Consider the following 15,716-nt stretch of genomic DNA (forward strand, 5'->3'; position numbering starts at 1 on the left):
GGGTTATTTTTTTCCCTTTCCTGACCTTGTTTGCTATATTTGGCACTATTGAATCATTTATGTATAACTGCCTAATCAATGTTGCATCTCTGCTGAGAGGCAATTTAATTGCTTACTCTCCAGTTCAAAAGTTACTTCATCATGATAGTGCACTGTAAGGCTGGTATGTGAGGCATGCACTTCTGACGGTGGGGTTTGAGCACTTCTTTAGAGATGGAGGATCTGAAATGTGTCCTTGAGTCATTCTGAAATAGCAGAAGGCTATTGTTGTTGGTGTGGAGAAAGGACTGTTGATCATTCATTACAGTGAAGCTGGGGAGGGAATACAGAGGCATAATTCTGCAGATGCTCCCATGGGACTGAGGATCACATTAGGGAATCGATACCACACTTAGATAATGACAAAGCCTTTGGTGGACCTGGCAAAGAAGCACACTTGGCTTTTTGGAACAGGTGCTCACACCTTTGATATCTTTTCATGGAGTGAGTGTTTATGTTATGGTTCCAAAGTTTCCTAAGTGGAAATATTTCTGAAGTTAATCCTACTGGTGACCTGCAACAGGGATGGCTATTAGGTGCACCTATGTGCTCGCTGCTCTAGCACTGGCACTTGTGCAGTCACCAGCAACATCAGCAGGGGTTGCAGTTGCAGAACTGAAATGACTGCTGAGTGGTCTCAGATGTTTATTTCTTCATCAACACTAATGCAGAGGTGACCTAATTGTGGCCTTCCAGTATCTGAAGGGGGCCTACAGGAAGGCTGGGGAGGGACTTCTCAGGATATCAGGTAGTGATAGGACTAGGGGGAATGGAATGAAGCTGGAGGTGGGGAGATTCAGGCTGGACGTGAGGAGGAAGTTCTTCCCCATGAGAGTGGTGAAGCCCTGGAATGGGTTGTCCAGGGAGGTGGTTGAGGCCCCATCCCTGGAGGTGCTTAAAACCCCATCCCTGGAGGTGTTTAAGCCCAGGCTGGACGAGGCTCTGGCCATCCTGATCTAGTGTGGGGTGTCCCTGCCCATGGCAGGGTGGTTGGAACTAGCTGATCCTTGTGGTCCCTTCCAACCCTGACTGATACTATGCTACTATGATAAATATTAATGCTTTGAAGGAATGGACAGAGGGAAAAGATGCTAGTGTATAAACCTGAGCAAAATCAAAGGAGAAAAGGTTACTACATGAAGTATTTGCCTCATATTATGCATCTGGGTGATACACATCACTGCTAAATAAAGGCCACTTGAAAAATACCAAGTGCCCTCTTAAATAGCAAAAGGAAATATATTTGCATTTACAATTAACATTGGATACAGATCCTGCCTTGTAGACAAATGTGAGCCTGTTAGCTTTGATGAAGTTTAATAAGCTTCCACAGAGTTGATGTTCAGTTCCCCAAACAGGTGAATGCTGCATAATTATTGTATTTTCTCTTCAAACCCAAATACAGGCACACAAAGAAAGTATTTCAGTGCAGGAATGTTTTAATTGTTGGTATGGAATTTGGTTTTCAAATTTTTAATGATACCAGCCAGATTTTAGTAACCATCTAACCAGACTTTAATGACTGACCTCCAGGAAACACAACTTAACTTGCTCTTTTTCTCCTTCAAGGTGGTTTCACCTAGAGTCCAAACAAGGGAAGAGAACTAAAGACAGAGGAGAAATAAAGGTCAATATTCAGTTCATGAGGAACAATATGACAGCAAGCATGTTTGACTTGTCAATGAAGGACAAAACCAAATCTCCTTTTGCTAAGCTAAAAGACAAAATGAAGGGTCGCAAGCCGGATGGGACGTTTTTGGATACATCCTCTGCAATCATCCCAAGTACTCACATACCTGATGCAAACGTAGAGATCTGTAGTGGTGAAGTACAAATGAAATCAAAACCAAAAAAACCTTTCCTTTTGGGACCTCAGAGGCTCTCCTCAGCTCACTCAATGTCAGACTTAACAGGATCTCATGTCTCCTCAGACAAAATGAAGTCCAGCACAGTTGGCTACTCTCATCTCTTCAGGCGTCAGCTAGAATCTTTTGGTTCGGTTGATGAAGGTGGTAAGTAAAACTCCTGACCATTATAATTGCAGTTCACTGCTATTAGAGCATTCAAAAAAACCAACCCTGTTTCTTTAGTTCATAAAGCAATTGCAGGGCCAAAAAGTTAAGAATTTACTGCTGGCCTACTTAATTTTTTCCCCACTGGTAGCTCTTAATTGCCCTTTCTGAGCATAAGAAATAACTTAGAGTGGTGTGGTGATTTAACATTTCTATTTAACATTTTTATTCTTGTGTCCTTATTTTAGAGAGTGTTCTATTGAACCCATGCATTCTGAAGGGAACTCTAGGCCAAACATCATCTTGTGAAAACTCAAAAGTTTAAAAAGTTGAAAACTGTCACCAAAGTTCTAAACTTGATTTATACAGAGAGCTGAAAATGCTCTGCATTGTTCATCGTGCAGCAGTAGACTACTGCCTGCTTCTGGGATGGCACGCTAGTCACACCTGGCATCTTTAGGAACTTTTCACACAGGAAGCAAAAATTTGCTGTAGTATCTATCCATAAACAGTTCTGGACCCCAAAGTCAAGGCCACAGCAGTTAATTTTTGTTTCAATAGCTTAGTTCCTCAGCAGTGTTTTGAGGGGGGGACTCAACTGCAAAGCTTGCAGAGCTAAGCTGCAGCGGGTTGTCTGCATGCCATGAGCTATGGGTGCAGTGTCTCATTGATGATATACTAACGACAGATTGTTTGCAGGGAGTCTAAAATCTCCACATAGAAGGACATTAAGTGTTGATACTTCTAAAATGAGCCAGCTTGACAGCACAGTTGATGGAGCTGCACTTGAAGCACAAAATGACCCATTTACCAACGTGAGTGCTTCGTTACCCCAGAAATTTGCTACACTGCCAAGACAGAAGAATCCCTTTGAAGAGAGCCCAGCCACATGGGATCCAAACATAGGTCTGTTTTCCAAACCTGTCGACATCAGAAAAGAAACTAAGAAAGAGAAGAAAGAGAAAGTTAGTCTTTTTGAAAGAGTGACTGGCAAAAAAGATAGCAAGAGGTCAGATAAACTCAGCAATGGGGGATCAGAGAGCTCTACTGACTTGAAATCGCCTGGTGCGCTGGGTGAGACTCATCAGGAGAGTTTTGATTATGAGTCGACTAATCCGTTTCTGACAAACTTCAAGCCTACGAGCACGTTACCATCTTCAAGGTAGGCTTTTGCTCTATTTCCATCTGCTATCTTGAACATGTTATATAAATGAAAATGTGAAGCACTGGGGAACACAATCTTTGTGCTTTCTGTATGTTTGTATCGTTGCTTATCTGTTTCTAAGTAAAAGTTACGAGCTTTGTGTAGTTTGATCTTTCCCTGCTTCATTTGGGAGTGACATTTGTATTACTAATATGTGCTGTGGATGTTCTTGGATATTTGGGTTTCAGGAGGACCTTTTTTTGTGCTTCAGAATGGGCTCTTCCTGAGAGTCTTCTGCTTTCATTGAATTTTTTGCTAATTATTACCATGCCCTAAGGCAAGTTTTTGAGGGGAGGGGCTCAGGTTTACAGGGCAGATGAAACAGAATGAATAAAAAAGTTGCAAAAAGTGTGACTAATGGATACAAATCCTGTAGATGTCATCATCTGGAGGGAAAGTGGATTTAGATTTCATATGTTGAATCACTGGAGATGAATAGCTCCCTCTCTGGAGATATTAAAACCTGCCTGGATGCATTCCTGTGTAATCTGGTGTAGGAGATCCTGCTCTGTCAGGGGGGTTGGACTGGATGAGCTTTCAAGGTCCCTTCCAGCCCCTGGAATTCTGTGATTCTGTGAAAACTGTTCTGTTTCTAACTGGCAGCATCCACCTGGGCACCTACCATGAATTCTCTAACCATTGAATTCGCTGAGCTCACTGCACCTTTGCTGAGCTCCTGTGTATTGAAGCTGTTGCGTGAGGCAGCACTTAGTGCTGAGCAGAGTGAATTAAGTTACAGGGACTGATAAGAACCTTTGATTTAAATAATCCATTTATATATATATATATATATATATAATTTTTGGCTATCCTCACTGAACTTCTTTTCCTTGAAGAAATAAAAAAGAGGTATCCTACATCTGGCTTTTGTTTTTCCAGAGAGGATAATATACACACACACACATACTGTTCCAAACAGATAACTATAATTTCCTAAATTGCATTCATTTACATTCTCCTTTTTTTTTCCCTCCCTGTATATAAATGCCAGAAATTAACACTCCAAGAACAGCCTCTCTTTTTTTTTTCCCAAGGTAATGATTCATTTCTATTAAATGACTTAAATTCAGTATGAATTTAATTTGACATTAAAGTGGAGTTCCAAGGTGGTGAAATAAATCATTATTTAAAGTAGAAAACATGGCTCTAACAAATTTGCTTTACCCCTGCCTGTTAATTTCTTAGTTAATGACATGGTAAAAAATGAAAGGCATTGTTGTCTTGCTCTTTAAGATTTTAGAACAGATTGGTCTTTCCTATGCCAGCTCAGATTGATAGGATAGGGTAGGGTAGGATAGGATAGGATAGGATAGGATAGGATAGGATAGGATAGGATAGGATAGGATAGGATAGGATAGACCAGGTTGGAAGAGACCTTCAAGATCATCGTGTTCAACCCATCAACCAATCCAACCCACATAGTATCATAGTATCATTCAGGGTTGGAAGGGACCACAAGGATCATCTAGTTCCACACCCCCTGCCATAGGCAGGGATACCTCACACTAGATCAGGCTGGCCAGAGCCTCATCCAGCCTGGGCTTAAACACCTCCAGGGACAGGGCCTCAACCACCTCCCTGGACAACTCATTCCAGGTTTCACCACTCTCATGGTGAAGAACCTCCTTCGCACATCCAGCCTGAATCTCCCCACCTCCAGCTTCATTCCTTTCCCCCTAGTCCTATCACTACCTGAGATCCTGAGAAGTCCCTCCCCAGCCTTCCTGTAGGCCCCCTTCAGATACTGGAAGGCCACAATGAGGTCACCTCGGAGCCTTCTCTTCTGCAGACTGAACAGCCCAAACTCCTTCAGTCTGTCCTCATAGGAGAGGTGCAACTAAACCATGCTGTGATGCTCATTTGAGTTGTAAGAAGTACCTTTGGCTTTCGGGGGTGTACACTAGCCAAAGTCACACTTCAGTGGCCTCAGGTGCTGCAGTGTTTGCACCTCTCCACATTAGCCTCAGGAAATGCACTGGCTGTCTGCAGAAGGAATGCAGGGCAGGGAGCTTTCAGATCTTTTCAAAGGGTATAAAACCTGGGCCTAGGTTATTATTCTTAGGTTAGAATCTTTGCACTCCTGATTTAAACTTAGAATTTTCTCAACAAAACTAATGATGTGGATTAGGTAAATGAACTGAAATGGAACTGCTAGGGAGAAGATTCGGTTGCTAGAAGCTCTCACAGGCTTCAATGAATTGTCTTCTTAGAATCTTCCCTGAGTCAAGTCAGATCCCAGTGTCTTAAATAACATGTTTACAGGCAGTGTCTTGGAATATTATTTATTCAATAAAGGATTTCTTTAGATTAGAGCAAGGTTAGGATATAGCTTGCTTTGTCAGAAGTTAAACTCCCATTTAAATAAGCTCCTTTAAAGAGAAGGAATTTAAATAACAATTAAAATCACATAGCATTTGTATTTTTTTTAAATGAAAAAAATGTATTCAGGAAGATGCCAGCTATAAGTAGTGAAATCTTTTTGAAGTTCTTGAATGCAGCAGATCTTGATACATCTAAATCTTTAGCAGTAATCATGATAGACTTTTTGCCTCCCTTTATTTTGTAATTAAAAAGCTCATCACAGTGCCCATTCAGAAGGACTCTAGTCATTTGTTCCTCTTCATTGTGTGAGTCTCTTTTACTAGTTGTTGACTTTTATGTAAACAGAAACTTTTGATAAGACAAACACATAGTCTGTTGTTTTCAAAATGCAGAAAAGAGTAAACATTTTGACCTTCTCTGTAAGACAGCTGTTAGGGAATAATACCTAGTAACAAGTGATAGGAGAAGCGAAAATGGCCTCAAGTTGGACGAGGGGAGGCTTAGGCTGGATATTAGAACAAAGTTTTTCACTGAAAAGGCTCTCAAACACTGCAATAGACCCCCCCTGGGAGGTGGTGGAATCACCATCCCTGGAGGTGTTTAAAAGAGGAAGAGACTGGTGCTGAGGGACATGGTTTAGCACCAGCCTTGGCAGATAGGTAACAGTTAGACATGATGACCTTAAAGGGCTTTTCCAACTGAAGCAGTTCTATGTTTCTAGCATGCAATAATTCCAGCAGCAGTCAATTTTTGTACATTTCAGCCTGATGTTCTGTGAGAATCTCTTAGAATAAGTTCACTTTCTTTCAAGTGTGTCTCATGGACAGTGATTTTCTTTTGAAGTAGAAACTAATACAAAATGTGCATATTTAATAAGTATACAGTTTAAGTTTACCTTTTATCTCCAGAGGATTTGTAGAATAGAATCCATTTTCTGTTTTTCAAACTAGTAATACTGTGAAGAAAGAATTGTGTAAATCTGTGGGCACAAAGTAATTGAGGTTGAGTAATAAATTCAGTATGCAGAAAGCATACACAGAGAATTCAGAGTTTGAGTTGCTTTTTGTTTACTCAACATGCTACTAAATTCTTTTGGGTGGATACCATTTCCACAAGTAAACCAGGCACTATCACAGAATGCTCTGGGTTGGAAGGGACCTGCAGAGGTCATGTAGTCCAGCCTCCTCTGCAGTCAGCAGGGACATCTGCAACTAGATCAGGTTGCCCAGAGCCTTGTCAAGCCTCACCTTGAATATTTCCAGGGATGGGGCCTCAATTAACTTCATGGACAACCTGTTCCAGCATTCTACTGCCCTCATGGTAAAGAACTTGTTCTCAACATCCAGTCTAAATCTGCTCTTCTCTAGTCTTTTTATTAAGGTGTGTGTGCAAAATGCACATTCCAGTGCAGATCAGGAGCCTGCTTTGCAGGTGGATCTCCCACTTAACCCACTTAGCTAAACTCTTGTTCAAATGGATGGAACAGTCCTGGGGCTTGAGAGTTGCATTCCTGTCTGATGAAACTCGACTGGAAGATGTATGCCCAGAGAGTGGTGGTGAATGGTGCCACAGCCAGCTGGTGGCTAGTCACTAGTGGCGTCCCCCAGGGCTCAGTGCTGGGCCCCATCCTCTTTAACATCTTCATTGATGATCTGGATGAGGGGATTGAGTCAGTCATCAGCAAATTTGCAGATGACACCAAGTTAGGAGCAGATGTTGGTCAGTTAGAGGGTAGAAAGGCTCTGCAGAGGGACCTCGACCGACTGGACAGATGGGCAGAGTCCAATGGGATGGCATTCAACAAGTCCAAGCGCTGAGTGCTGCACTTTGGCCGTGGCAACCCCATGCAGAGCTACAGGCTGGGGTCAGAGTGACTGGAGAGCTGCCAAACAGAGAGGGACCTGGGGGTGCTGATTGACAGCCACCTAAACATGAGCCAGCAGTGTGTCCAGGTAGCCAAGAGTGCCAATGGCATCCTGGCCTGCATTAGGAATAGTGTGGCCAGCAGGAGCAGGGAGGTCATAGTGCCCCTGTACTCTGCACTGGTTATGCCGTACCTTGAGTCCTGTGTCCAGTTCTAGCCCCTCAGTTTAAGAAGCACATCGAGACACTTGAAGGTGTCCAGAGAAGGGCAACAAGGCTGGGGAGAGGCCTTGAGCACAGCCCTATGAGGAGAGGCTGAGGGAGCTGGGATTGTTTAGCTTGGAGAAGAGGAGGCTCAGGGGTGACCTCATTGCCCTCTACAACTACCTGAAAGGTGGTTGTAGCCAGGAAGGGGTTGGTCTCTTCTCCCAGGCAAGCAGCACCAGAACCAGAGGACACAGTCTCAAGCTGTGCCAGGGAAAGTTTAGGCTCGAGGTGAGGAGAAAGTTCTTCACTGAGAGAGTCATTCATCATTGGAATGTGCTTCCCAGGGAGGTGGTGGAGTCACCATCCCTGGAGGCATTCAAGAGGAGATTGGACGTGGCACTTGGTGCCATGGTTTAGTCATGAGGTCTGTGGTGACAGGTTGGACTCGATGATCCTCGAGGTCTCTTCCAATCTTAGGGATACCGTGATACTGTGATACTGTGATGTTTAGTCCATGGCACCAGGCTGGAAATTGTGAAAAATGGAAGAAGAAAAGCTCCACAGCAATTCTCTTCCCCCACCCTCCAAGAAAATGACCTCACCCCACTCCTTCACGTGCAGAGTGTGAAGGTCAGGTTCTTGGCACCAGTGCACACGTGTCTCTAAAGTTAATGGGAGGCTTTTCAGTGGCTTGGGTGAGGCTTTAGTCCATCCTAATTGATGTGCAGGACATCACTGACTGCTTCCTAGGTGAGTTGCAGATCAGAGTTGCTCTGTAGCCCTTCACCCAAGCAATCATTAAGTCCTAGTTGGCTGTATGCATGCTCTGTCAACTAATTACTCTTATTTATTAATTGAAATAGTGGAGAGGCATACATCTTTCAATTGCTGAGACAGTAAAAAATAGTAGTGGCTCAGCAGTTTACAGGAACCTTTTTTTTCTGAAAAGCAAGAAAAATCCCAGGATTATTTGCAAATTGTTATTTATTTTTAGTACTAGTGGCTCTTTTTATTTCCAGGAGGTTTAAGAAGGATGTTGGACAAGCAAAACAAGACCTTCTTGGTTTGTGTATAATACTAGATGTCAGGAAAGCACAAACTGTGGACCTCTGATTTCTATTAATCTCAGCTCTGGCAAAAGCTTGATCTGTGGTTTTGGCTGAGCCACTTAGTCTCCCTGCTCCTGATCTGTAAAATGGGAATGATGTTTTGTTACCTCTTGAAAATCCTGAGTGGATAAATTGGTATTAAGACTGTTACAGCTGTGGTATCACAGGTTTAGGTAAGTGTTAAGATTGGGGAAGTGTTATTGTCTGCTGTGGATGTAATGCAGCTATTTATGAGCTGATTTCTTGACAGTTTCAAAATGCTGTCACAGTAAAGCAAGAAGCACTGCTCTTGTAAATACTGCAAAATCTCTTAGTTTCAGAGGGTTTCCATCATGCAGCCAGTGAAACAAATTAAAGCACACAGTACATCTGGTATTTTAGCCAGCATTTACCAGCAGAAGTTTTGTCTTCATACTTCCTAACCTACTGCTTTGAAACTTTTACCTAATATTGTGTTAAATTGCTTTCATTCTTAGCAATTACTGCTCTCCTCCTGGCTCTCTGGAGGCTAATTTGCAGCTGGGAGCCACGTGGATTTGTGTATTATCACACAAATCTTAACTGTGTGTTGAACACAGTTAAAGAAATGAAGGGTGCTCCTGGCAAACAAAGATTGTTTTGTGCTGTGACCAAACCTTGTGCATTCCTTTCTCTGGAATTGTTTGTGTTTGGGAGAATACACTACAGTAGGCTAATAAACTGATGTGAAAATTTCTCAATTTACACCACTTGACAAGTGCTAAAAGAAAAGCATCTTTAATTTTAATGTGTTATTAGGACCTTTTTAGAGAGATTGTACAAGTTATTAACAAGGTCCTCCGAGACAGGAGACAGGTAATTAACAAGACCTACAGAAAGAGAGTTTAGGTAATTAACAAGATCTTAGGCACTGGACACAGGGAAACAAATAGTCCAATATTTAAAGCTGACAGGTTGTTACTAGTCTGATCAAATTCCAGATCTGGAAACTGAATTGATAGGTGTTTGGGAGATTTCTCAGAAACATTCTATGGATAATAGCCTAGACACAAACAATCTGAGTGTGTGTCTGTGTCTGCATGTCTGCATGCAGAGAGCCATGCATTAAAAAACCTTTTAATGTAGCACTTTCATGACCTAAGTATTGTTCAAGGAGATAAACCTTGTACCTGCATGCTAGTTACACATTGCCTCTGGCAATAAATATGGAATCATAGAATCACAGAATTGTTAATGTTGGAGAAGACCTCATTGAATCCAACCCTTAACCTGACCCTGCCAAGTCCACCACCAAACCAGGTCCCAAAGTGCCACATCTAAGAAACGTGGAATAGCAGAGGGGAAAGGAATGTGGCTTAGGAGGATTCATTAGGTATGAATAATGCTCATATTTATAACATTAGCTACAAAGGTATCATTTAATTTTTACTCTGTGTTGTTTTACTGCTTCAGCCTTTTTTGTGGCCTGTTACTCAGAAAAACCCCAACCCAAGCCAGCCCTCAAGCACATCCCTTGTGCATCTTTCTTCTCCTTTGTCTGTCGTTCCTGAATCTGGTTATTCTCATCAGTCTCTCTCCCCCGTGCTGTCATCACACGTAGCCATCAGAGCTGTCTGCCATTCCAGTGCTGCCTGCTCCAGACAAATCACTGCCTGCAGATTTATCTTTCCCAGTGGATGCAGTGTTTGAAATAAGCAATGTCTCACCAATTTGATGCCTTTGTTATTAGAGTTGGGAAAAAACCAACCAAGGGAGTTGCCATGAAACCGTGAGGCTCTTGATACCTGAGATGTGCTCAGATCACATGGAGATGTTGAGTCCAAAGAGCAGCTGATGTCTGTTACATTTCAGCAGATATTAAACTTTTGTATGGGTGGGGGTCAATGAGTTAGAAAAGCAGCTTTTATGAAATCATGGTGTCCCTCTGACTTGCTGCCTTACTGCTTGTCAGTTGAGCTGTGTCAGTAGAGCAGCTGCCTGGCTGTGGCCAGCAGCAGTGGTGAGGTAAAACCTGTTAGCTGAAACCACAATGAAGATAAGATATTAGTGCAATGCTTTCAACATTGTCAAAGTTAAGTGACTTAAATGTTTTCACTCTCACCTGTTAGCATATGCTGTACCAGATTCATGTAGCTGCTGGCCACAGCTCCATCAGAGTGAATCCCAGAAGCTTCCTGCTCAGAGCAAAGGGTTCTAATGGATGAATATCTCTTTACCAAGTACAGAACAAGAGGGCACCAGAACAAGTACAGAACAAGAGGGCACAGTCTCAAGCTATGCCAGGGGAGGTTCAGGCTGGCTGTTGGGAAGGAGTTCTTCCCAGAAAGAGTGATAGGCCGTTGGAATGTGCTGCCCAGGGAGGTGGTGGAGTCATCATCACTGGAGGTGTTTAGGAAGAAACTGGATGAGGCACTTGGTGCCATGGTTTAGTTGATTAGATGGTCTTGGGTGATAGGTTGGACTGGATGATCTCAAAGGTCTTTTCCAACCTCGTCTATTCTATTCTATTCTATTCTATTCTATTCTATTCTATTCTATTCTATTCTATTCTATTCTATTCTATTCTATTCTATTCTATTCTATTCTATTCTATTCTATTCTATTCTATTCTATTCATCCTTCTCCAGTGTAGTTAATTTTTGTATGCCCAGTTCAGAAATGTTGATCTCTAACAACTCTTACTCTGCTTGCTAGGGTAATAAAATCTCTTGCAGCACTTCAGTGTCTCTGTAGGTTCTGTTAGTCAAAAAATGCCATCAGGTGAGCAGTGCTATTTGAGGAATTTTATTTCCCCTGTCAGTATTAGCATGTCTCATTTTCAGAACAGGCTACTTCTGCATTGCTTTTCTTCAAATGAAAGGACTTTGTCCAGTTCCCTACTTAAATGTGACTATACTTGTCTCTAGTCAACTGTGATTATAGACTAGGTAGAATATCAATGGGCTATGACAAAGAATTAATTACTTTGTTTCTTAATTTAGTGTGGCAAAGCTGTCAGTAGAACATCATATCAACCCAACAGATTTATGTAGGAGTATGTGATTGGTAATGGGGAAGAATAAACCAAGCAGAAACCCTGCAAAGATTTTTAGCTTGTCCTGCCGGGACTGTCGTTATCATCTGGTCCAGGAAGATCACTGCATGTGATGACAGAGCAATGAAACCTTCTGCAGAGCTACTGCAAAGCAATGGTCACAGTGTTTGGGATATTTCCAGGGTGGTTTGGAGCAATCAGTTCCTGGAGAGATATTGTAGAAATGCTTAGTATTTATCTTGAGTTTTGCAGACTCTTCACAAGCAATCACTTACTCCTAATAAGTTGTCTGTTTTAGCAACATTGTTTTGGAAGTTCATCCTGCTGGCTGCATGACAAGATTATTTTTTAAGCTTCCATTGTCTGCTGGTGCACATTAGGGCATGTGAAATCTTTTTTTTGAGTGGATGCATGAGGCTTATTATCTCTCCCAAGGGGAGAATGCACTGCCTCTTCTATTTTCTATTTCTTTTAGAATAGAATAGACCAGGTTGGAAGAGACCTTCAAGATCATCACATCCAACCTATCATCCAACACCACCTAATCAACTAAACCATGCAACCAAGCACCCCATCAAGTCTCCTCCTGAACACCTCCAGTGATGGTGACTCCACCACTTCCCCGGGCAGCCCATTCCAGTGGGCAATCACTCTCTCTGTGTAAAACTTCCTCCTAACCTCCAGCCTAAACCTCCCCTGGCGCAGCCTGAGTCTGTGTCCTCTTGTTCTGGTGCTGGCTGCCTGGGAGAAGAGATCAACCTCTGCCTGTCTACAACCCCCCTTAAGGTAGTTGTAGAGAGCAATAAGGTCACCCCTGAGCCTCCTCTTCTCCAGGCTAAGCAACCCCAGCTCCCTCAGCCTCTCCTCACAGGGCTTATGTTCCAAACCCCTCACCAACTTCGTTGCCCTTCTCTGGACATGCTCCACCAAGTCAACCTCCTTTCTAAACTGAGGAGCCCAGAACTGGACACAGTACTCAAGGTGTGGCCTAACCAGTGCAGTGTACAGGGGCAGAATGACCTCCCTGTTCCTGCTGGCCATACTATTCCTGATGCAGGCCAGGATGCCATTGGCCCTCCTGGCCACCTGGGCACACTGCAGGCTCATGTTCAGCCTACCATCAACCAGTACCCCCAGGTCCCTCTCTGCCTGGCTGCTCTCCAGCCACTCTGACCCCAGCCTGTAGCACTGCATGGGGTTGTTGTGGCCAATGTGCAGAACCTGGCACTTGGATGTGTTCAATCTCCTGCCCTTGGACTCTGCCCATCTGCCCAGTCTGTTGAGGTCCCTCTGCAGAGCCTCTCTACCCTCCAACAGATCAACTCCTGCCCTCAGCTTGGTGTCGTCAGCAAATGTACTGATGATGGACTCAATGCCCTCATCCAGATCATCAATAAAGATGTTAAAGAGGACAGGGCCCAGCACTGATCCTTGGGGCACACCACTGGTGCCTGGCTGCCAGCTGGCTGTGGCACCATTCACCACCACTCTCTGGGCTCGGCCCTCCAGCCAGTTCCTAACCCAAGGCAGTGTGCTCCCATCCAAGCCATAGGCTGACAGCTTGGCCAGGAGTTTGCTATGGGGGACAGTGTCAAAAGCCTTGCTGAGGTCCAGGTAGACTACATCCACAGGCCTCCCCACATCCACCATGCAGTCACCTGATCATAGAAGGAGATCAGGTTGGTCAGGCAGGACCTGTCCTTCCTAAAGCCATGCTGGCTGGGCCTGATCCCTTGGCCATCCTGCAAGTGCTGTGTGATTGCACTCAGGATGACCTGTTCCATGATCTTGCCTGGCACTGAGGTCAGGCTGACAGGCCTATAATTCCCTGGCTCATCCAAGCGGCCCTTCTTGTGAATGGGCACCAGGTTGGCCAGCTTCCAGTCCTCTGGGACCTCCCCAGTGAGCCAGGACTACTGAAAATGATGGAGAGCAGCTTGGCCAGCTCCTCTGCCAGCTATTTTTGATTTTTTAATAATTAAATAGTTACATCCAGTTTCTTTACATGAAATGCAGAAGCCAGGTGGGTTTTGTGGTGTTAGTTTGGTTCCTTTCATCGTAAGTACTAAGAATTAGTGCTGGGGTTTTTTAAGCATTCTAAAATGGTGCTGGAAATTTTACTTTAGGGTTGTTAGATATTTTAGTTTAGTTTAGTTTACTTCATTTTAGTTTCTTTTTTGTTGACTTATAGGCCCCTGATCATAGGGTCTTCTAGAGCAGGTGCTGGCACAACTTTGAATACAAGAGCTCTTTGTGGTCTCTTGAGAATAAAACATTCCTTTTCTTTTTTTCCTTTCAGCTGTAGCACACCTGCCTAGGAAATGCTTTAAAATACAAACTTTTTATGCAAAACTGTTGTTGTTTGCTTCCAGGAACTTTAAATTCAGTTGAGTACCCCGTGTAAGCTGCTTTTTTGTCACTTTAGACTGTCTTGTAAGTCAGAGCAAGAGATGAATAGGAGTAATACTCCTGGTGGCATGCAAGTACAAGTGCCATTGTTTTAAGAGGCTTTTATTTTGGGAAGGAGAAGGTTAGCATTCTGGTAGAGCTCATAAATGCAGCTCTGTATGCCTCTGCTACTCCTGATTTGTCTCCAGCAGTGTCAGGCACCTCAGACTTGGTCACCAGCCTATTGCAGATCCAAATCTGTGTCAGTTCTCAAAATGCAGGTAGTATCACAGTACATTAGAGGTTGGAAGGGACCTCCAGAGATCATCCAGTCCAACCCCCCTGCCAAAACAGGATCATGTAGGGTAGTCCACACAGGAATGCATCCAGGTGAGTTTTGAATATGTCCAGAGAAGGAAACTCCACAAGCTCCATCAGTGCTCCATCACTCTCACTATAAAGAAGTTTGTGTTGAGGTGAAATCTTCTATGTTCAAGGTTGTATCCGTTGTTCCTTGTCTTATCACTGTGCACCCCCAAAAAGAGCTTGGCCCTCTCCACTTGACACTAACCCCTCAGATACTTATACACGTTGAACAGATCCCCTCTCAGATTTCTCTTCTCCAGACAAAACAGCCTGAGCATCTCTGCACAGGGGAGATGCTCAAGTCCCCTAATCATCCTCATGGCTCTCCCTTGGACTCTCTCCAGGAGGTTTCTGTCTCTTTTGAACTGGGGAGCCCAAAACTGGACATAGTATTCCAGATGTGGTCTCACCAGGGCAGAGTAGAGAGGGAGAAGAATCTCCCTAGACCTGCTGGCCACCCTTTTCTTGATGCATCTCTTAGCTACAAGGACACATTGCTGTCCCGTGGAGAACTTGCTGTCCACTAGGACTCCAAGGTCTTTCTCCGTGCAGCTGCTTTCCCTCAGGGCTGCCCCTGTCCTGTACTGCTTGAGAATGATGTGCAAGAAAAGTGTCTCTTGCATTCAAAGTTCAGGGGGGGTTGGTCCAGTTCATTAACTCTTGGCAAGTGATTTTCTAGTAATATTAAGGAAATGGAGGGATAGCAGCAAAACCTGATACTCTTTTTGTGTCCTCCTGAGGTTGCACAAACTCCAGAAGGCCTTGGAGCACAGCTTGACAGCAAGACAATTTATGGAGTGAAGTGTCTTAAGTGATGTTCCCCAGAATCTGATGGGGAAATAAATGGCAATATGCTTACTCCATCCTTGCTTAGCTGCCAGACATGACAGCCATTCCTTCCCAGAGTGCAAAGTGATGGCTGCATCGCCAGGCACAGCAGGCTAATAGTACTCCATGGAAAGCTAAGTTCCTGAATTTCATTTGCTGTGTCTGATTTTGTTCATTTCTTTTGTTTCTCTAGTGCCTTGGTAATAACTGAAATTGCATCCTAATATTTCTAGGGTTTGGTGTGTGTTGTGAGGATCCAAAGGACTGTAACAAGAATCAGTCCAAAGACTGAGAAGGAGGAATAGTAATAATTAAAGGATAAAAAAACCTGAGAGCTCACACTGAGCTTGTTGGTAGGGTGGGTG

General features: G+C 43.6%; 1 protein-coding gene across 1 annotated transcript in view; it reads left to right on the forward strand.

Moving 5' to 3' along the window:
• Nucleotides 1–15,716, forward strand: part of RAB11FIP2 (RAB11 family interacting protein 2) — a 46,617-nt gene that overhangs the window by 12,848 nt on the left and 18,053 nt on the right. Inside the window, exons 2-3 of the mRNA XM_068166118.1 lie at nucleotides 1,609–2,051; nucleotides 2,751–3,213. Coding sequence (XP_068022219.1) covers nucleotides 1,609–2,051; nucleotides 2,751–3,213 — 906 coding nt within the window. The remainder of the gene's footprint in view (nucleotides 1–1,608; nucleotides 2,052–2,750; nucleotides 3,214–15,716) is intronic.

Source organism: Melanerpes formicivorus, unplaced genomic scaffold (genome assembly GCF_026170545.1).
Source record: "Melanerpes formicivorus ecotype bairdi unplaced genomic scaffold, bMelFor1.0.p_v2 SCAF_97, whole genome shotgun sequence".
Lineage (NCBI taxonomy): Eukaryota > Metazoa > Chordata > Aves > Piciformes > Picidae > Melanerpes > Melanerpes formicivorus.